This window comes from Canis lupus, chromosome 26 (genome assembly GCF_048164855.1).
Source record: "Canis lupus baileyi chromosome 26, mCanLup2.hap1, whole genome shotgun sequence".
Lineage (NCBI taxonomy): Eukaryota > Metazoa > Chordata > Mammalia > Carnivora > Canidae > Canis > Canis lupus.
Window position 1 is genome coordinate 35,741,902 of NC_132863.1, and position 22,647 is coordinate 35,764,548.

A 22,647-nucleotide genomic window follows, 5' to 3' on the forward strand; every position below is an offset into this window, starting at 1 on the left:
CAAACAGAAAAAAAAATAAAAGTCAAACAGAACATGAAGAGCATTTATATAGGAGGGTGCTATTTGGAGGTTTGTTATCTAAGGTAGGGTGATCATCTGTCTTGAGCCACTTCTAAAAGCCTCTAAAAGAGATTTCTCTCTTTTTTTCTTTTTTAGATATTTTATTTATTTATTTATTCATGAGAGACACACAGAGAGGCAGAGACATAGGCAGGGGGAGAAGCAGGCTCCCTGCAGGGAGCTCAATGAGGGACTCGATCCCAGGACCCTGGGATCATGACCTGTGCCAAAGGCAGATGCTCAACCATTGGACCACCCAGATGCCCCACTAAAATATATTTCTAAAATGCTTTCAAAAATACCCTGAACTGGCCACTTGGGAACCAGTTTCCACCAGTTGTCTTCTATCTACCCCTGTGAACTCACCTGGGCAGCTCTGACTTGGGAGTTCTTTCTTTGGTACCCATGGCTCTTCTCCTTGCTCCAACTTGAATATCAGCTCAGGTTTGGTGACGCAGTGCCCTGTTATGGGAAATGACATGGGACTTGGCAAAGCTGCTTAAAGTTCAGGCCCTTTGAAGAATCAGATGGGAGAAGCTTTAGAAGCTGTAAGGTGATAGGGCCTTCATTAAAAAAGACCTTTTTACCATGGAGGTGAGAATACAACATACTTTCAAGTTCCCTAAAGAGGGTCTTTTAATCCAAAATCTCAAGCCTGAAACTCATGGGGCCTTACAGTGATTTGGTTCCTAAGATAGAAAATGCATGTCGTTGACAGGTGCATGGAAGCCGTGCTTACCCAGTGATACCAGATGCCTGTAGTTCTCCAGCATCACATCCCTGTACAGGAGCCTCTGGGCAGGGTCCAGCAGCTGCCACTCCTTCTGGGTGAAGTCCACGGATATATCCTCGAACAACACCGATCCCTGTAACAGCCCAGTCCTGCTCACCATGAAATGCTCAAGATCAGATGGCATGGGAAATATATATGAGAATGAATTTCTACTGTGTTCATTTTTAAAAAAGCTTTTAGGGTGGAGAGAGAGGGTGAGGGGAAGGAGCAGAGGGAGGAGGAGAGAGAGAATCTTAAGCAGGCTCCACGTCCAGTGCAGAGCCTGACATGGAGCTTCATCTCATGACCCTGAGATCATAACCTGAGCCAAAATCAAGAGTCAGATGCTTTTTTTTTTTTAAGTTTTTTTTTTTTTATTTTTTTATTTATGATAGTCACACAGAGAGAGAGAGAGAAAGGGAGGCAGAGACATAGGCAGAGGGAGAAGCAGGCTCCATGCACCAGGAGCCCGACGTGGGATTCGATCCTGGGTCTCCAGGATCGCGCTCTGGGCCAAAGGCAGGCGCTAAACCGCTGCGCCACCCAGGGATCCCAAGAGTCAGATGCTTAACTGACTGAGCCACCTGGGTGCCCGTACTGTGTTCATTGTTAAGAGTTTACCAGAAAATGTTACAAAGGATGACGTAACCAGGTACCTTCCTTTATGTTATACTTTATGGAAGAAACAGAAATCATAATAGAAATATTCTGCCTCTATATTTATTAATTTATAAACAACAAAAATTTGAGTCCCTCTATATATCTAGAATGATTCTAGTTGTAAGGATGCTAAGGCAAAGGAGACAATGGTCCTGTTATTAAGGTGTTCACAGACCAAGAAGGAGACTTTCTACAAAACACATTCAGGCCCAATAATAATTAACAATACATATAAAATTAAGGGAGTTGCAAGTAGTGCAGTGTGACAAAATAGGTTGGGGGCTTTGAAGAGACTCAGAACAAGTAGAGATATTTAGTGGTTAGTCACAGAGAAATACTGGATTTTCCCCCAGAGACCAGTGGCCTCCAGATACTTAGTCACCCCATTACTCGGAGTTCCTAAGCATCCCTCAATGTATTAACTTGTAAATTATGAATGTCTAGGACTCTGCAGCTAGCCAGCAAAAGTAAAGCTTACTTTCTTAGTTTTTTTTTGATACAAAAGAAACATGAGAGGGCATTCTAATACCTTCTTTACATCCTACACTACTTCATTGTCTCATGCGGTTCTCTAGGGTGCACACCTGACTTTGGAGATTACTTCCATGGGAATGGGGACATATACATAAGTAACATGATCAGATTTATATTTTGAAAGCAAAGACTTAGTAGCAGAGTGGGAGAATGTTTTAAAGCAGTGACTCTCATTCAACTTGATCTTGTCGGCAGCGGGTGAAGGGCATTTGGCAATGTCGGGAGACATGTGTGGTTGTCCCAACTGAGGAAAGGGTGCTTATGGTATCTAGTGGCTGGAGCCCAGAGATGCTGTGGGATATCTTACGATGCTGAGGACAGCCTCTACAACAAAGGATTATCTGGCCCCAAATACTGATTGTGTTGAGAAAGTCTGAGAAGGGTTTTTAAAGGGAAGGGAAGGGAAGTCATAGAGGAAGGTAATAACCATTATAAGAGAAGATTTTATTTATTTATTTATTTATTTATTTATTTATTTATTTATGATTGTATTTATTTATTCATGAAAGACACACACAGAAAGAGAGAGAGAGAGAGAGAGAGAGCGGCAGAGACACAGGCAGAGGGAGAAGCAGGCTCCATGCAGGGAGCCTGACGTGGGACCTGATCCCAGGTCTCCAGGATCAGGCCCTAGGCTGAAGGCGGCTCTAAACCGCTGAGCCACCGGGGCTGCCCAAGAGAAGATTTTAATGTAGTAGCAGGGCCATTCAGAAGTGGAGTTGATTCTAAATGGAATTAATCAGCAGTTGGTTAGGGCAAGAGGGGAAATGAATGGAACACTACTCCGAGATTATCAGCAAGAGCAGCTGGGTCAGTGCTGGTGCTGTATTTGGAGACTGACAACCCAGGAGAAAGAATAGGTTGGGTGAGAAAAAGATAGATAGATAGATAGATAGATAGAGAGAAATCCTGGACATGTTATACATAAGGCATCTGTGACACATACAGGTAGAGAGGTCACTACAGGTAGAGAGGTCCAGGTGATGGTTAGATATAAGGTCTTGGAAATCAGGAGGGAGGTCCAGGATTAAGGCGAAGTTTGGAAATCAGGAGTTTCTCAGCGATAACTGAAGCCATCTGAGTAGGGAGCTTGCCCATAAAGAACAGGGAGATGGAAGATTTGGAACCTAAGAGGGAGCAGGAGGGGGAGAAGACCTTGGCGACCAAAGAAGCAGGAGTTAGTAGTAGTATCTCCACATAGAGCAGAGCACGTCCACGGTGGTGCTCACTAAACAGCCGTTGAATGAATGAAGCCTGTCTCAGAGGCCATTGGTGGTGACAGTTTCAAGAAGAGATGCTCCTAACTCGACATGATGGGCTGGGCACACACACTGATCTCTTCTGCTTCCAAAACTATAGCAGGGAGAGACATAACAACACCAGTACATGATCAGGGAAGAGGGGTGCAGGGAAGGGGGCTGTCAGCAAGTGACAAATTCTGACTGGTTTCTGTAAGCCATAGAGTAGGAGGCAGATATTGGAGGAAGTGTGCTCATCCCCTAAAACAAACACAGACTGTGCAAGAGTCTGAGGTTCTGTTCAGAGCCAGGCAGGATCTCCCAGCTGGGAAGCAGCTGTGGCAGGAGATGAAGTGGGCTCTGGGCTCAAGACCCAGAGGAATGAGTGGGAATATGAGGCCTGTCACATTCCTAGGTCGTTATTAGCCTCCAGAGGGGTTGGCTAAGGATTAACACTTGGGAGAACCTTCCCTATAAAAAGCAGGACACCTGCCTCCAGTCTGCGTGAACTTTGCAACCCAAAAGAGAAGCAAGGTACTATGCTGAGTACCCTGAACCAGTCACAGCTTTGCTTTTAGGGCAACTCTAGGGAAACAGATCAACACCTTCTGTCATTGGGTAAGGCACTGCCAGCTTTGTCAGGGGGAAAGGAAGGTCCCCTGGGGCTCTGTCCCCCTCTGTACATCCTACAGAGAGGCCTGTCTGTACACATCTCCCACCAATCCATGTAAAAGGCCCCAGGTCTGTCTTTTCATTCAAGGGAAAAGCTGGTGGAGGAAACAGACCCTTATGCTACCTAGATCGATCTTATGAGTTTTTTGCCTTTCTATTCACACAGAAAACTTTTTAAAAAAGGGCCTCAGATGCTGGAGGAAAAACAACCATTGGAAAAATAAGCATGAAGAAAAACTGCTTAACAAATTATTCTTTTATGTAAATAAAATCTAACAGCCAAAAAAAATTAAGTACCAAGAGGAATAGATTGGAGCCTATGAAAACAAAATTAATTTAGATACTGAAGACAATAATTTTTAAGACTTCAAACTGGTATCCCCAGATTGATGTCAGAGTCTCACTTCCATAAAATGAGAAAAGTTGGCTATGTGAAAAGCAAAGGGACCCAGATAGTACAGATGCTTTTTTAATTTTTAAAATTATTTATTTATTTATTTATTTATTTATTTATTTATTTATTTATTTATTTAACAGAGAGAGAGCACAAGCAGAGGGAGTGGCAGGCAGAGGGAGAGGGAGAAGCAGGCTCCCTGCTAAGCAGAGAGCCTGATGCAAGGCTCTGTCCCAGGACCTGGGATCATGACCCGAGCTGAAGGCAGATGCTTATCCAACTGAGCCACACAGGCACCCCAGATAGTACGGATTCTGTTGCTGACTTAGGAAAGCCAAAAAATCTAAAACCCTCCAAAGAAGGCTCGAAAACAAAATGACGTGGGTGACAAAAATGAGCAAATCTCTTACCACACAGAATGAAAGCACAGGAAAATGAAAAGGATGACAGGAAAGGAAAGGAGGACAGATGGACCACCGCGGAGAGCCACTGACAGCCTCCCAGGAGCTCTGGGTGGCAAGAACCAAGAGGAGGGTGGGAGGGAAATAATCACGGGAAATCACTAGAAGTGTCCCAGAGCACTTGAGTGTTCATCGGCAGGAGCTGTCCGGTTAACCAAATAGGCACACTGGCAGACGCTGCCCGGCGAAATAGCTCAAACCCCAGGAAAGAGAAAAACTTGCAAGAAGAAAGAATAAAACAGGTGTAAGAACAGAAATGGCACTCAACTTTTCATTCTCTGCAGATGCTAGGGGATCCTGTTTACTCATCATACCCAGAAGGAAAAGGAGTCTGAACCCAAATGCTACAACCAATCATCCCTGTAACAGGGCAGAAGAAAGGTACTTCCAGATAGTCAGACTTAGAAAACGTATCACCCACACAGTCGTAAGATTCTCCAGAGGCCTCCATCAGAACTCAGCAATCAGAGAAGGAATACAACCAGAAAAGGAGAGTGTGGTGAGCAGACAAGAGCAGGAAAAACTGGTTCCAGGTGAAGCAAGGGGGGCTTACAGACTATGCAAGGAAAGAGGCATAGGGTAACTCAACAGGAAACTTCAAAAAAATATTTATAAACTATATGTAGGCAACATTTTTACATTTTTGGACAAAGCAACGTATTGTGAGCATGAAGCCTGAGAGTTCTCGAAACTATAGAAGAAGAGCTGCTATGGTGATTGTTGGGGAAACTGAGGCAAGCTGTGATGGTCCAGTAACAGGTCATCTGGAATGAGGTAGTAAAGTCAGCCCCTGAAAATACAGAGAATGACTGGTCCTCTGGATGGACGGGGACTGCCAGAGCTCACGGTCAGCAGAGTGCACCCGAAAACCCTCTTTCTGCCTAAGTATGGGTCCCAGATTTAGTAACCAAAAACGCAGGGCACCCAGTTAAACAACAAATAGGTTTTTAGTATAAGTATGTCTCATACAATATACTTTATGTACCCTGTGTCTTATTTATAATCTCATGCCTAAGAGCTCTCCCATTCCAAGTTCTTGGACAGGCTTGAACAGAAGCAGATGGTATCTTACTCTCAAAAATGAGTGAAAGCTTGTAGTGGACTTGCATACTAAGACATATTTGACCTATATGGCCAAATTGCTTTTTTTTTTTTTTTTTTCAGTTACCTCTATACCCAGTGTAGGACTTGAAGTCCAACCTCAAGATAAAGAGTTGCTGCTGTACCGACTGAGCCAGCCAGTTGGCCAAATCTCTAACGATGTATCCTTAGAACCATTCCAGCTAAAAGCACTTAAATCTATTATTTATACTTTCAGTAAAAAGTATAAATAATAAATTTCATAATGCTATTGTCCTAATTAAAAGAATTAGGCCAGGTAAGGAATTTAATAGTGACTGGAACATGATAAGCAACTCTAAGTTGTAGATAACATTATAACGCCTTATCTTCATACTTCGGACTGCAAAAATAACCAGAAGATGTATATTAGAATTGAAATAATTGGGCAGCCCCGGTGGTACAGCGGTTTAGCGCCGCCTGCAGCCCAGGGCGTGATCCTGGAGACCCTGGATAGAGTCCCACATCAGGCTCTCTGTATGATGTCTGCTTCTCCCTCTGCCTGTGTCCCTGCCTCTCTCTCTCTCTGACTCTATGAATAAATAAATAAAATCTTAAAAAAAAAGAATTGAAATAATTTTTGTTCAAGTAGCTAGAAGGTGTGATGTGATTGTTAACAAAGAATTCAAAAAACTATATTTATTATGTAAAGAGAGAAGAGAAAATGGGAGAAGAAAAGTATTTAGAAGGTTTCCATAGAACCTGAGATAAAGGAGTCTATAGATGGTACTGTGGATGAAAACAATCCCTGATGTCGACAAGAAGATAGGTTCACATATGCGTCACATACATCAACGGTAATCAATAATACAACACAAATCAAAGGTAGACCTTCAGAGCCACCAGAAGAGGAAAAAAGGAAAGTCAGATAATATCACAGGAACAAAGTCAAAAAATGAAAAAAATGAAGAAAAACAATCAATGAGAAAACATGGTCACTAATAAAAGGTGAAGTCACCTTTTCATTGAAAAAGTAATTAGTAAATGACTTACCTGGGATGTGTTCATTTTCTCCTGCTCCTGGAAAAGTTTTGAGAACTCTGAGGCCAGAGCTGGAGGAGGGAGAAGGAGCAGAGCAATTATGAGAAATGGGATCTGTCCTGAAAGTCCTCGGAGCCTTTGCTTAGAAACCCCATGCTGACAGATGGCCACACCGTGGGAGAATGTCTCTGACCCTTCAGAAGGGGCAGGTGCATGGAGGGGACTCTCATAACCCTTGTATAACTGTGGGGAGCTAAGAGAAGCATGCTTTTCATTGTGGGGGGGAGTAATATTTATCTTACTGGTTTCTTACAATTTACAGCTTTCTTTGATTTAATAGCAGAGAGATATAAAACAAGCCAAAGTCCAATGAAGAAAGAGTCAGTTAAACAAATCTTAGCATAGCAAGCATGACATGCCATGCCTTTGGTCATTATTAAACATATTATATTTGAAGTTTTTGATGTCGGGATTTACTTTATTTATTTTTATTTTTTAAAAAAGATTTTATTTATTCATGGAGACACAGAGAGAGAGAGAGAGAGAGAGAGAGGAAGGCAGAGACACAAGCAGCCTCCATGCAGGGAGCCTGACGTGGGACTTGATCCCATGTCTCCAGGATCATGCCCTGGGCTGAAGGCAGCGCTAAACCGCTAAGCCACTGGGGCTGCCCTGGGATTTAGTTTATTTTTTAAAGTTTATTTATTTATTTAAGTAATCTCTATACCCAATGTGTGGCTTAAATTCATGACTCCGAGATCAAGAGTCAGTTCCACAGTCTTCCAACTGAGCCAGCCAGGTGCCCCCGGGACTGAAAACAATCTAGTCATGGAAGGTGGAAGGGAAAATTTGTGTGTGTGAGTGTGAGTGTGTGTGTGTATTTTGGGGGCAGATATAGATGAAGCAAAATGGTCATAAGTTGATAATGGCTGAAGCCGTGACAAGTATATGGGAGTCATTACATTATTTTCTTTACTTTTGTAAAAATGTGTAAAAACAGATGCAAGAAACAACAAAAACCTGACAGAAGTCTGCTTATCTACTTTCCTACATATCTATATATCTCTATATATATATTTAAATTTTTTTCATTTTTAAGTAATCTCTACATGTAACATGGGGCTGGAACCTACAACCCTGAGATCAAGTTTTGCAAGCTCTACTTACTGAGCCAGCCAGGTGTTCCTCCTACTTATATTTTTAACTCCTTTGAGTTAAAAAATTAATAGGAAGCTCTGACAACAGGGATAGATGTGCTTTACGGAAGTCTGCTTTTTAATTTTTAATTTTTATTTTTTTAAGACTTTATTTATTTGGGGGAGAGAGAGAGAGAGCAGGAGCAGGGAGGAGAGGCAGAGGGAAGCGGACTCCTCGATGAGCAGGGAGAGATCATAGGACCTGAGGATCATGACCTGACCCATGAGCCAAAGGCAGATGATCAACTGACTGAGCCACTCAGGTGCTCTATAAGTCTGTTATTTTATTTTATTTTTTAATCTTTAAAAAGATTTTATTTATTTATTCATGAGAGACACAGAGAGAGGCAGAGACACAGGCAGAGGGAGAAGCAGACTCCCTGTGGGGAGCCCGATGTCGGCTCCATCCCAGGACCCCAGGATCATGACCTGAGCTGAAGGCAGATGCTCAACCACTGAGCCACTCAGGTGCTCTTAGTTTTTTTTTTTTTTTTTTTTAAGGGATTTATTCTCCTTTGGTTTCAGTGTCTCCAAGGGATTTTTTATTTTTTATTTATTTTTATTTATTTTTATTTTTATTTATTTATGATAGTCACACAGAGAGAGAGAGAGGCAGAGACATAGGCAGAGGGAGAAGCAGGCTCCATGCACCGGGAGCCCGACATGGGATTTGATCCGGGGTCTCCAGGATCACGCCCTGGGCCAAAGGCAGGCGCCAAACCACTGCGCCACCCAGGGATCCCTCCAAGGGATTTTTTAAAGAGTTTTTTTTTTTTAATTTTTAAAAAGATTTTATTTATTCATGAGAGACAGAGAGAGAGACAGGCAGAGACTCAGGCAGAGGGAGAAGCAGGCTCCATGCAGATGTGGAGCCTGATGTGGGACTTGATCCCAGGACTCCAGGATCACGCCCTGGGTGGAAGGCAGACGCTAAACCGCTGAGCCACCCAGGGATCCCTTATTTTTTATTTTTTTTAAAAGACTTTATTTATTCATGAGAGACACACAGAGAGAGGCAGAGACACAGGCAGAGGGAGAAGCAGGCTCCATGCAGTGAGTCCCATGTGGGACTTGATCCCGGGACTCCAGGATCGCGCCCTGGGTTGAAGGCAGGTGCTAAACCGCTGAGCCACCCAGGGATTCCCAGGATTTTTTTTTTTTTTTTAATTAAGAAACTTGTTTCAACTTAACTGAGCCACAGTGGACCGAACAGGGGCTTGGAAGTCAGGGGGCCCCAGTGGTCCTTTAGGTTCTGGGACTAACAAATAATGTAAACTGAGATTATATTAATATTAATGATACTGACAATACTTGGATAGCGCTTACTATGGAACAGGCACTGCTCTAAGTACTTTACATATGTTACCTCATTTATTCCTTAAAATAAAGCAAGGTGTAAGTAGTATTATTACTCCCAGTTTATAGGTGAGAAATTGAGGGAAGAAGTGAAAGTAAATGTGGTAGAGCCGGGCTTTGAACCCTGGCAGTCTGGCTCCAGAAACCTTTTTTTTTTTTTTTTAAATTTTTATTTATTTGTGATAGTCACAGAGAGAGAGAGAGAGAGAGAGAGAGAGGCAGAGACACAGGCAGAGGGAGAAGCAGGCTCCATGCACCGGGAGCCCGACGTGGGATTTGATCCCGGGTCTCCAGGATCACGCCCTGGGCCAAAGGCAGGCGCCAAACCGCTGCACCACCCAGGGATCCCCAGAAACCTTTTTAAAAGATTTTTAATTTATTTATTCATGAGAGACACACAGAGAGAGGCAAAGACACAGAGGGAGAAGCAGGCTCCACGCAAGGAGCCCGATGTGGGACTTGATCCCAGGACCCCAGCATCACGCCCTGAGCCAAAGGCAGATGCTCAACCACTGAGCCACCCAGGGGCCCCCAAAACCTTGTACTTAACCGTATACTAATGACTCCCTCAGACCCAATACTGCTCACTTTTAAAATGAGACAGGCTTACATAACCCCTGAAGCCCCTTGCTATACGCCTACAAAGGCTACAAAGGCAGGAATGTGCGGGGGGGGGGGGGGGGGCGGTAGCATATCTCTAAGTTCCAGGTAAGGGGATGGCCGTAGTTTGGGGACTGAACAGCATCCCCAAAAGGGACTGGAAGGAGAATAAAAAGGGGAGGAGTTCGGGGAGGAGAGGAGCTGGTGTCTCCATGGCCGTCCTCCCAGACCACAATCTCCTCAACTGTCCAGTGGATGTCCTCATCCCAGAAAGCCTGCCTCTTGCTCACCACCTTCAGCTCAGCTCACCTCTCTCTTGAAAGCCGGCCCAACCTTCACGGAGGGACACTTCTTGACAACCCCTGGTGCCGTGATGTTACTCAGGGCAGAAGGGTCACAGTCATTGCCTCCAAGCAAGCAGAGATAGAACCTGCTTGTTTCCTCGATCTGTGCCCTGCAGCTGTGCCCCGGCTTTCTCTGGGTAGGCTGGGGATCTCCCAGGTGGGAATCCTGTTCCTGATGGCCCCAGCTTCTTTCCTTACAAGAGCTGCGGGATCCAAGGAAATGTGAACCTGGCTGGAGGAGGTAAATTCACACAACGGGAATCTCCAGCCCAGGTCCCAACGGTCTCTGGGACTTCCCCACCCCCTACAACAGAAGCTCTCAGTGAGGCTCCCAGACCAGCAGGAACAGCAACGTCAGATACTTGATAGAAATGCAAATTTGGGGGCCCCTCCCAAACCTATCGGGTGGGAGACTCTAGGGGTGGGGCCTCGCCAGCTCTTGGGTTTTGACAAGTCCTCTAGGTGATCCTGCCCTGCCGCAAGCTTATTTGGGAACCACTATCAGAAAAATCTGGTTTGAGAGTCTGTAAACTGTTGCGGTCACAGGGCAGATGGACAATGAAGAAAGAGCAGAGAAGCCTTCAAAACCTGAGGGCTCTAAGCAGATGTCAAGAAATCTCCAAGAACTCTAGAGAGGACTCAGCTGGGGACACTCCAGGTTCTTCCGCCTGGCTCTTAGAGACTTGCCACTCTGTTAAGTGCTGTGAAGGATGCTCTGCTGGACAAAACCCAACATAGGATTTGGAAATAAAACTGTTTGAGGTTTGCATGCCAGCTCCTTCAATTACTGTCCATGACACTTCACCTCCAGAGTCTTGGTTTCCTTCTTGGTTAAAATGGGATTAGTACCAATTTTACAGGGGGTCTCTAGAAATCAATAATATTCTTAATGAAAAGAACAGTGATAAAGGCAATTAACATTTCCCAAGGGGGATCCCTGGGTGGCTTAGCGGTTTAGCGCCTGCCTTTGGCCCAGGGCCCGATCCTGGAGTCCCGGGATCGAGTCCCACAGCGGGCCGGCATGGAGCCTGCTTCTCCCTCTGCCTGTGACACACTCTGCCTCTCTCTCTCTCACTCTATGTCTATCATAAATAAATAAATAAATAATTCTTAAAAAACAAAACAAAACAAACATTTCCCAGGTATTTACTGAATGCCAGGACCTGTGCTGAGTGCTTTACAGGTGCTATCTGATTCAATCCTCAGAACAACCTGGAGACAGGTTATAGGAATAAGTTCATTGTACAGACAGGGAAACTGTAAAGTATGAGTCCTAGAGGCTCATCACTTGGCCCATGGAGACTCAGTGGCTGAGCTAGAATTTAAACTCATCTGAGTTCAAACTTTGGCTTTTTTTTTTTTTTTTAAAGATGTTATTTATTTATTCATAAGAGACACAGAGAAAGGGGGTGGCAGAGAAGTAGGCAGAGGGAGAAGCAGGCTTCCTGTGGGGAGCCTGATGCAGACTCGATGCCAGGACCCCGGGATCACGCCCTGAGCCAAGGCAGGGGCTCAACCCCTGAGCCACCCAGGCGTCCCCAAACTTGGGCTCTTCCACAGCCCGCTACAGTGCAGACCCACCACCTGCCCTTAGCTTGCAGGCGTATAATAAATGTTCTGGGAATTCACTCCCACCTCCGCTGCTCTCGTGGATTTGACTCGCTGATGAAGGGTTAACCAGGGCACATGCAAATTCGAGGAGCTCCTGGAAACAGTTCTTTCACATTCAGATGTCTTTTCTTCTTGCACTTTATTCTGACCCGGAAACCCGTGCCCCCTGTCCTTCTCCTGGAACCTGCGGGAACGCAGCCACGCTGCTCTGTCCCTGGCTTTCTTTAGGGTCTCAGCCCGCGTAGGATTCGCTCAAGTTTTTGCTTCCAGCACGTGTGGACACAGACCTATCCCGCGCCCGGCAAAGCAACGGTGCAAAGAGGTTCTCACCTGTAGTGCGCATCCTTCGTGCAGGACTCGGCCCGAGCAGCGCGTCGACCCCGGGTCTCCACGGTTACCTGCGCTGCGAAGCTGGAGACAAGGGAGCGGGCGAACAATGAGGCAGAACTGCACATGCGCAGGAGCAGCTGCGAGGGACCAGTTGCCTGGGCTCCTCTGCGGGGAATCCATCAAATTCGGGACTCCGTTTCCCATCAGTCTGCGCGCCCCCTTTCTTAGGGAATGTCGGAAGAGTCTCTGCCTCATCTGGTGAATTAGGTTATTTGTCCAAAATCATCTTTACTTTTGCTTGGAGCCCTGGTTCCTCCATGACCCCTGGATTAGGAATCTGAACCTGGTTCCACCTACGACCCTGCTCAGGTCGTGATCCCAGGATCCCAAGGGTCCCAAAGAATCCCCTTTGATCCCTTTAGACTCAAAGCTACCTTGAGGAGGAAAGGTAGGTATCCACTGCACACATGAAAACATAACATTTTAACTAAAGTACTAGGAATTTTAAAGCCCAGCACTATGGGAAAAGATTGATGTCCACCCCCAGCCAGTTTTCTCCCAGGGATGCAAACACCATCTCCACTCAAAATTAGATTTCAAAGTACACTAAGATTGTTCCTAAAACAGCAGATACACAAAAATTGAAGGAAGATTTGATCAAGGACAGCCCTCATAATCTCCCCACCCAGAGAGGACCATGTTCAGTGATACTTTTGTTAAACCAGGACTCTAAAAGTTTCAATGTGTTATTTTTTTTTCAATGTGTTATTTTGATCTTTTCATTAAACACATCGTGAATCATTTTCTGATCCTTTTAACTTTTTTTATTTTGAAAAAGTTCAAACCTACAGAAAGGTTGCAAGCATGATTCATTCTGCATGAACACTTGGAAATCATTTATTTATTTATTTTATTTTATTTTTTATTTTTTATTTTTTTGAAATCATTTATTTAGATGACGTGATGTTAGCTTGTCCCATTTTTGGTAATGTTACCTTTGATCCCATGATTAAGATGCTGTGCAGGTCAATATACTCTTATATCAATTGCTTCTCTTATGCCACATAAGAATGGTAGTAATAGGGCAGCCCTGGTGGCTTAGCGGTTTAGCGCCGCCTTCCGCCAGGGGCTGATCCTGGAGACCCGGAACGAGTCCCACGTTCATCGTTAATATTTTGCCACACTTGCACTCTCAATTCTCCCTCTGTCTTCTCCACCTCCTCACCATTTGAGAGTAAGCTGCAAATATGAACTATCACTCCTAAAACTTCAGTATGCATCTCCTAAGTACAAGGGCATTCTTTTATGTAACTACCACACAGTGATTATTCATATGTAGGCCATATTCAAATTTCACCCATTAAAAAAAAAAAACAAATTTCACCCATTGTCTCAATAATAGTTTCTTTTTTTTTTTTCAATAATAGTTTCTATAACATTTTTTTTCTTCTGATCCAGGATCCAACTCAGAATCATTCGTTAGATCCAGCTGTCACACTGCTTAGACTCTTAATCCAGTTCCTCAGCCTCCACTGTCTTTCATGGCAGTGGCTGTTTTGCAGAAGACAGAGCAGTTTTGTTTCTGTTTTTTTTTTTTTTTTTTTTAAAGATTATTTATTTATTCATGAGATACACAGAGAGAAAGGCAGAGACACAGGCAGGCCTCATGCAGGGAGCCGGATGTGGGACTTGATCCCAGGGCTCCAGGATCATGCCCTGAGCCAAAGGCAGATGCTCAACCACTGAGCCACCTAGTTGTCAGAAACAGTTGTTTTGAAGCATGTTCCTTCATTTGGGTTGTCTGTCTCCTCATAATTAGATTTAGGTTATCTTTTTTTCTTTTCTTTTCTTTCTTTTTTCTTTTCTTTCTTTCTTTCTTTCTTTCTTTCTTTCTTTCTTTCTTTCTTCTTTCTTTCTCTTTCTTTCTTTCTTTCCTTTTCTTTCTTTCCTTTTCTTTCTTTCTTCTCTTTCTTTCTTTCTTTCTTTCTTCCTTCCTTCCTTCCTTCCTTCCTTCCTTCCTTCCTTCCTTCTCTTTCTTTCTTCTTTCCTTTCTTTCTTTCTTTCTTTCTTTCTTTTTTCTTTCTTTCTTTCTTTCTTTCTTTCTTTCTTTCTTTCTTTCTTTCTTCTTTCTTTCTTCTTTCTTCTTTCTTTTTCTTTCTTTTCTTTTCTTTCTTCTTCTTTCCCCATGAGAGACACAGAGAGAGAGACATAGGCAGAGGGAAAAGCAGGCTCCCCGTGGGGAACCTGATGCGGGACTTGATCCCAGGACCCTGGGATCATGACCTGAGCAAAAGGCAGAAGCTCAACCCCTGAGCCACCCAGGTGCCCTAGGATATCACATTTCTTGGCAGAAATTCTATTATCAGAGAGCTGTGTTCTTCTTAGTAAAATCACATCAGATCAGTTTCATATACGTGATGTTAGCTTGTCCCATTTTTGGTAATGTTACCTTTGATCCCATGATTAAGATGATGTGCAGGTCAATATACTCTTATATCAATTGTCAATTGCTTCTCTTATGCCACATAAGAATGGTAGTAATAGGGCAGCCCCGGTGGCTTAGCGGTTTAGCGCCGCCTTCCGCCAGGGGCGTGATCCTGGAGACCAAGGATCAAGTCCCACGTCAGGCTCCCTGCATGGAGCCTGCTTCTCCCTCTGCCTATATCTCTGCCTCTCTCTCTCTGTGTGTGTCACTAATGAATAAATAAAATCTTAAAAAAAAAAAAGAATGGTAGTAATAGGAAGTAAGTTCCATTGACAGCATTCAGTATGTAGGACTAGGTTATCAAGAATTTAGCTACACTAGTGGTAAACACAGATTAATGTATAAACCTGTGGAAACACTATGCTGTACACTGGAAAGTAATATAACATTGTGTGTCAACTATACTCAAAAAAAAAAAAAAGCAAGAATTTGGCAGAATTACACAAAAGAAACTAAAAGAAACTATTAGAAAGAAATCTGCTGGTGACATTAAAGATATGGCATATATTGTATTGTAAAGACACATATTGTTGTCCTAGATATGAAAGCTCGACATTTTTAAACAAAATTTCAATCAAAATCTCAATAACTTAAACAAAAAAACCTCCCAAATTTCAGTAACTTGAGTGACATGGTTTCCTTCTTTCCCTCCCTCCCTCCCTTCTTTTCTTCCTTCCTTCCTTCTTTATTTTTACTTAACAGGACACATCTAAATTTCATCTGGAAAAAAACAAACAAACCCTAGCAAAAAAGCTGAGACTCAAAAAAAAATTTTTTTAAAAGATTTTATTTATTTATGCAGAGGGAAATGCAGGTTCCTTGTAGGGAGCCCATTGAGGGACTTGATCCCAGGACCCTGAGCCAAAGGCAGATGCTCAATCATTGAACCACCCAGGTGTCCTAAAAACAAAAAACAAAAAACAAAAACAAAAAACCTGCAGTATTTCCTCAGACATGTGTATGTATGATATGAATGTAATATTCAAAACGTTGCCTCTTGCTCTTAGAAGAATAGGTACCTGAGCCCTCATAAAAATTTAGAGCATGATAATGGTGGAATTTCCAAGAAGAGCACTGTGGGAGGAGGGGAGAAATGAGGTAGTTAAGAAATCATATTGGGAAATGAGGGGCTGTGGGAGGAGAGGGCAAGCTTATGTCTCTAGTATGGACACATTATAATATATACATTTCACATCAACTCTTGATTTAACATTTGAACAGTAATCTACCAAGAACCTAGAGAAAATATGAAAGAGTTTTCTCATTTAATCTCTGGGCAGGGATGGCAAGCTATCAAACCATAAAAGAAATAACTGCTGAATTTTACTCTAGAAAAATTTAAAATCTTACTTTCAGAAAGAAATCAAGTAAACACACACTTGGACAATATATTTGTTAAATATGTGAAAGAAATGGTTTATTGACTTCATTTAATTATCTCTTACACATTTATAAGAAGATCACACTACCATAAAAATGATCGATGGATATGAAGGGGAAAGTAATAAAAGGGAAAATGCAAATGAGGAATAAATATGCAGAAGCAGCCGATAAACTACAAATAAAAAATGCAAATGTTTAAATACATTTTTTGGCCTTTATGGTTGGCAAAGATTATAAAGAAAAATTACATCCAGGGTGGACATAAGTTTGGGGAAATGTTCATTCTAATAAATTTCTATTTGGAATGTAATTTATAAAACAATTTGGAGGCCACCCTGTATCAAGATTTAAAGGTGCATGTACTTTAACGCAGCAATTCTATTGTTAGAAATTCAACCTAAAGAAATAATTGTCTGAAGTTACATGTTTAAGTGCATTTCTTACAATTTATGTTATCAGCACCGCACTGTCAAAAATCTAAATCTAAAAAATCTAGAAAAACAGAAAAAGAAAAAAGAGCTTGTAGGAATCCATAAAGTAGGGAATATATCAGGTAACCTTGAAAGATTATAATGCAGAGATACATTAACTGACATGGAGAGAGTTTACAATATTTTATTTATGTTTTATAGTATTTTAAAAAATAAAATTCTTCTTACACAAAAACATAAGGTGCTGATCTATTTTTTATAAAAATCATAAATGTCTTCTAAGGGCTTAAAAACAAATGTAAAAACCAAATACAGATACAAAACTGAACTCCCCAAATTAAAAATTACTTTCATATGTAACAGTGGAACAGTCTATGCAAAGATTTTGCTTATAAGACCTGGAGAAATTCAAAACCTGCATTATTCAGTACTCGTATCCCCATAGGAAGAGATGAATAATAGGAAGAATGCATTCTCAGGGAGCATAAATTCACACCCATTGTGGGATGTATCTGCTTTAATACTGCTTTTTTTATTTCAGCGGCCTTAGCTCTAATGTTGTATTGAGCGTTCGCCACTAAATTAACTGCACAGTGTATTATGGTGTTTGTTTAAGTGTCTTTGTAGTATATTATAACATCTAATTTCCACTTCAAAGTAATTGGTCTTCATGAATTTTTAAGCCCCCTAAGAGCACTACCATTTAATGAATATTTGGATGAGAATGGTATAGTAATTAAAATATTTTAAATTTTAATAACAGTGAATGCTAAAATAACGGCCAAAGTAACAAAATCATTCAAAATATTCTAAAGCATTGGTAACACTGTGCTCATTCAAGGACATTAACAATCCCAAGCTTGCTTGTTAAATGGGTGAATTTTAGTTTATCTGCTACAATGACCTAGCCAAATCTCAGTAACATAAACAAAGCTACAATTAGTGCTCTTTACTGCTTATAACTGATGAGGTTCTTTACAATTTTGGAAACTCCAAGAGGCTGTATTATATTGAAATTTGTACCTATTATGAGACAGTATACTCACTGTTGGTTTCTTATAAATGTCCATTATCAATCATATTTAGGAATTTTTCTTCTATTCCTAGTTTGCTAAGGATCTTTAAAATCATGAATTTAAAAAATTATGATTGGACTCTGAATTTTAACAAATGCATTTTCTATATTACTGATATGACCTTTATGTTGCTAATATATTTTTGCTTCACTGGTTAATTTTTAGAGTTAAACAAAATCTGTAATCCTGGACTAAATCCAACTTTGTCATGAATTCTTGCCTTTTAAAAATACTGTTTTTTTGTGTGTCTATGTGAGATGATGGATGTTCACTAAACTCATTGTGGTAACCATTTCATAAAATATGAAACTCAAGTCAGGTGCAGCTCAGTGAGGGGAGCATGTGACTCTATATGTCAGGGATGTAGGTAAAAGCCCCAAGTTGGGTGTAGAGATCACTTAAAAAGATAAAATCTTTAAAAAAAAGTCATGCTGTATATCTATGCTGTACATCTTAAACTTATACAGTAGTGTATAAGTCTTATACAGACTGTCAATTATGTCTCAATAAAACTGGCAAATATATTGCCCAATTTTATTTGCTAATATTTTGTTTAGAACTCTACTTGGAAGGAGGTTGACTTTTATTTTATTTTATTTTTTTAAAATTTATTTATTCATAGAGACACAGAGAGAGAGAGAGGCAGAGACACAGGCAGAGGGAGAAGCAGGCCACATGCAGAGAGCCCAATGTGGGACCTGATCCCAGGTGTCCAGGATCACGCCCTGGGCTGCAGGCGCTAAACGGCTGCACCACCAGGGCTACCCCCGGAGGTTGACTTTTAATGTTACATTCTTGTAATATTATTTTTTTAAAAAAAGATTTCTATTTATTTATTCATGAGACACACACAGAGAGAGAGAGAGAGAGAGAGAGAGAGAGGCAGAGACACAGGCAGAGGGAGAAGCAGGCTCCATGTAAGAAGCCCAATGTGGGACTTGATCCCGGGACTCCAGGATCATGCCCTGAGCCAAAGGCAGATGCTCAACTGCTGAGCCACCCAGGTGTTCCTCATTATTTGGTTTTGATGTCAAAATTATGTTGGCCAATAAAATAAGTTGAGGAGTATTTCTTCTTTTTCTATTCTCTATAACAATTCTTTAATATTAGGTTGCTTCTTCCTTACGTATTTGGTACAATTAATCAGTGATAATATCTGGGCCCTTAAAATTTAAATTATAGAATCAATTTTTAAAAAATTTTAAGTAGTTAAAGAATTATATAGATTTTACACTTTTTTGTCATCATATTTTTCCGAAGATTAATTTATTTGTTCATGAGAGACACAGAAAGAGAGGCAGAGACATAGGTAGAGGAAGAAGCAGGCTCCCTGTAGGGAACCTGATGTGAGACTCGATCCCAGGAGCCCTGAGCCAAAGGCAGACGCTCAACCACTGAGCCACCCAGGCACCTCTCTCATCAGTTTTGGTCATTGATATTTTCCTAGAAATCCATCCATTTCATCTAATAACAGTGGGAGGAGGTTCCCCTCAATTTCTAGTCTTAATTCTGTCACAATATATGTGGCAAGTTACTCATTCTAGCCTAATTTTATTGCTATTTAAAACACGGAGCAAGATTTAGGTATCTTACAAAGTTCACCCCCATACTACCTTTTAGTGCTTTTTTAGCTAAGAGGAAAAGCTTTTCTTCACCTTGGCTAGGATGGAGGGGAAAAGAATCAATCAGGTATGGTAACACATAGGGTACAGGACCAGAGCAGAATCTGGAAAGAGGAAGCAGAAAATAGAATTGGTGTATAATGTAGGGAAGAATGGAGATACATTTCATCTGCTGGGGTTGGTGAGCTCTTATTCCAAGGCCAACCCCTCAAACACCCTTATAATAATGTTTATTTTCCCCTCAGACCCTGTCCTTTACCCGTCTCTTTTGCCCTGACTTACCACTCACCTCTCAAAGTTTGCCCACAGCTTCCACTGGCACACTGTACTCGATGGCCTGTGGATGTGGTTATATTATCCTAGTTTTGCTCACTATAAGCAGGAGACTCAGGAAGTGCTTCAAGCCAAGCTATCTGGGAAATACCAGGGATTCTCTTACTCTGTCCTAAGAGGTCTCAGGTTAGGCAGGGTGCTCTTCAAGGTGCTCCTGGAACTAACCCCTTATTCTTTCTCTTGAGCTCCTGTTTTTCTGGAGCTTGGATGAGAGGGTCAAACGAATTTGATCTAGAACCTCAGACTGAGCTATAAACTCTAACCTGGGCTACTGAGGATGGAGCCAGACTAGAGAGGTTAGAGGCTCACAATCCTCACTGTCAGACCTTTTGAACCTTTTGAAAAGCAATCGCCAGAATGGTAAGAGTGATTAAATATTTTCTCCATAATTTTTTTTTAAATTTTTTTTTTTATTTATTTATGATAGTCACAGAGAGAGAGAGAGAGGCAGAGACACAGGCAGAGGGAGAAGCAGGCTCCATGCACCAGGAGCCCGATGTGGGATTCGATCCCGGGTCTCCAGGATCACGCCCTGAGCCAAAGGCAGGCGCCAAACCGCTGCGCCACCCAGGGATCCCTATTTTCTCCATAATTATTTGGCATGGGGATACATGTTATTATGGATATTTTTATTTTTATTTATTTAATTAATTTATTATTTTAAAGATTTTAGTTTTAAGATATCTCTACACCCAACGTGAGGTTTGAACATACAACCAAGAGTCCCATGCTCCACCAGCTGAGCCAGCCAGGTGCCCCAAGGATATTTTTACATTCTTTTGATATTAAAGATAAAATGATGCATACGTTTTTAATTTTAGGCATAAATATGTATTGAAAAGATAATGAAATTTAGAGTTAAATATCTGAAGCCCAAAGGAACTCCTCCATTTCACCTGTATGAGTTTTGCTTTACTTATATATTAAAATGAGGATTTAAACCCTAACCTCATGATTCTGAAGGTGGATATAGTTAAGAACCTAAGTAAAGAGGCTTGTGTGTTTTTTCTCTTGTGAGATGCAGCATCTTTCATTTAGGTATTTTCATTTATTTTATTTCTTTATTTTAAACAAATAATTATTTTATGAATAAAATAATTGATATTTCAGATAGAGCTCATTAATTCATTTTGACCTTAGATACATTTGCACATTTCTTTTTTTTAAATTTAAATTCAATTAATTAACATATATGTATTATTGGTTTCAGAGGTAGAGGTCAGTGATTCCTCAGTCTTATATAACACCCAGTGCTCATTGTATCATGTGCCCTCCTTAATGCCCATCACCCAGTTACCCCATTCCCCCGCCCCTTCCCCTCTAGCAATTCTCAGTTTGTTTCCTATGATTAAGAGTTCTTATGGTTTGTCTCCCTCTCTGATTTCATCTTGTCTTATTTTTCCTTCCCTTTTCCTATGATCTTGTTTTGTTTCTTAAATTCCAATATGAATGAGATCGTATGATAATTGTCTTTCTCTGGTTGACTTATTTCACTTAGTATAATATACTCCGGTTCCATCCATGTCTATGCAAATGGCATGATTTCATTGTTTTTTATGGCTCTGTAGTATTCCATTGTATATATAGACCATATCTTTATCCATTCTTCTGTCAATAGATATCTGGGCTCCTTCTATAGTTTGGCTGTTGTGGACATTCCTGCTATAACATTGGGGCATGCAGGTGCCCCTTCAGATCACTATATTTGCATCTTTAGGATAAATGCTCAGTAGCGCAATTGCAGGGTCGTAGGGTAGTTCGATTTTCAACTTTTTGAGTAGTCTCCATACTGTTTTCCAGAGTGACTGCACCAGTTTGCATTCCCACCAATAGTGTAAGAAAGTTCCCCTTTCTCTGCGTCCTTGCCAACATCTGTCATTTCCTGACTTGTTCACGTTAGCCATTCTGACTGGTGTGAGGTGGTATCTCATTGTGGTTTTGATTTGTATTTCCCTGATGTCAAGTGATGTGAGCATTTTTTCACGTGTCTATTGGCCATTTGCATGTCTTCTTTGGAGAAATGTTCATGTCTCCTGCCCATTTCTTGATTGGATTATTTGTTCTTTGGGTTTGAGTTTGATAAGTTCTTTATAGATTCTGGATACTAGCCCTTATCTGATATGTCATTTGCAAATGTATTCTCTCATTTTGTTGGTTGTCTTTTGTTTTTTTCCCCACTGGTTCCTTTGCTGTGTTTATATCCTGACGAAGTCCCAATAGTTCATTTTTGCCTTTTTTCTCCTTGCCTTTTGAGACATATCTAGCAAGAAGTTGCTGCGGCCGAGGTCAAAGAGTTTGTTGCCTGTGTTCTCCTTTAGGATTTTGATGGATTCCTGTCTCACATTTAGGTCTTTCATCCATTTTGAGTCTATTTTTGTGTATGGTGTGAGGAAATGGTCCAGTTTTATTCTTCTGCTTGTGGCTGTCCAATTTTCCCAACATCATTTGTTGAAGAGACTGTCTTTTTTCCATTGGATATTCTTTCCTGCTTTGTTAAGATTAGTTGACCATAGAGTTGAGGGGCCATTTCTAGGTTCTCTATTCTGTTTCATTGATCTATGTGTCTGTTTTTGTGCCAGTACCATAGTGTCTTGATGATTACAGCTTTGTAATAGAGCTTGAAATCCGGGATTGTGATGCCACCATTTTTGGTTTTCTTCTTCAATGTTCCTTTGGCTATTTGGTGTCTTTTCTGATCCATACAATTTTTAGGATTATTTGTTCCAACTCTGTGAAATAAGTTGAAGGCATTTTGATAGGAATTGCATTGAATGTATAGATTGCTCAAGTAGCACAGACATTTTTAACAATATATGTTCTTCCAATCCATGAGCATGGCATGTTTTTCCATTTCTTTGTGTCTTCTTCAATTTCTTTCATGACTGTTCTATAGTTTTCTGAGTACAGATCCTTTGCCATTTTGGTTAGATTCATTCCTAGGTATCTTATGGTTTTGGGTGCAATTGTAAATGGAACTGACTCCTTAATT

General features: G+C 41.3%; 1 protein-coding gene across 2 annotated transcripts in view; it reads right to left on the reverse strand.

The window, feature by feature from the left end:
- ZNF334 (zinc finger protein 334) overlaps positions 1 to 12,514 on the reverse strand; it is a 34,342-nt gene extending 21,828 nt beyond the window's left edge. Inside the window, exons 1-4 of one of the 2 annotated variants that reach the window (XM_072801311.1) lie at positions 12,329 to 12,488; positions 6,904 to 6,962; positions 800 to 926; positions 427 to 522 (exon numbers count right to left, since the gene is read on the reverse strand). In XM_072801311.1, coding sequence (XP_072657412.1) covers positions 427 to 522; positions 800 to 926; positions 6,904 to 6,962; positions 12,329 to 12,341 — 295 coding nt within the window. In that variant the 5' untranslated portion in view covers positions 12,342 to 12,488. Of the gene's footprint in view, positions 1 to 426; positions 523 to 799; positions 927 to 6,903; positions 6,963 to 12,328 lie in introns of both variants that reach the window. The other variant, XM_072801310.1, reaches the window with a different exon arrangement.
- Between the last annotated feature and the right edge of the window lie 10,133 nt (positions 12,515 to 22,647).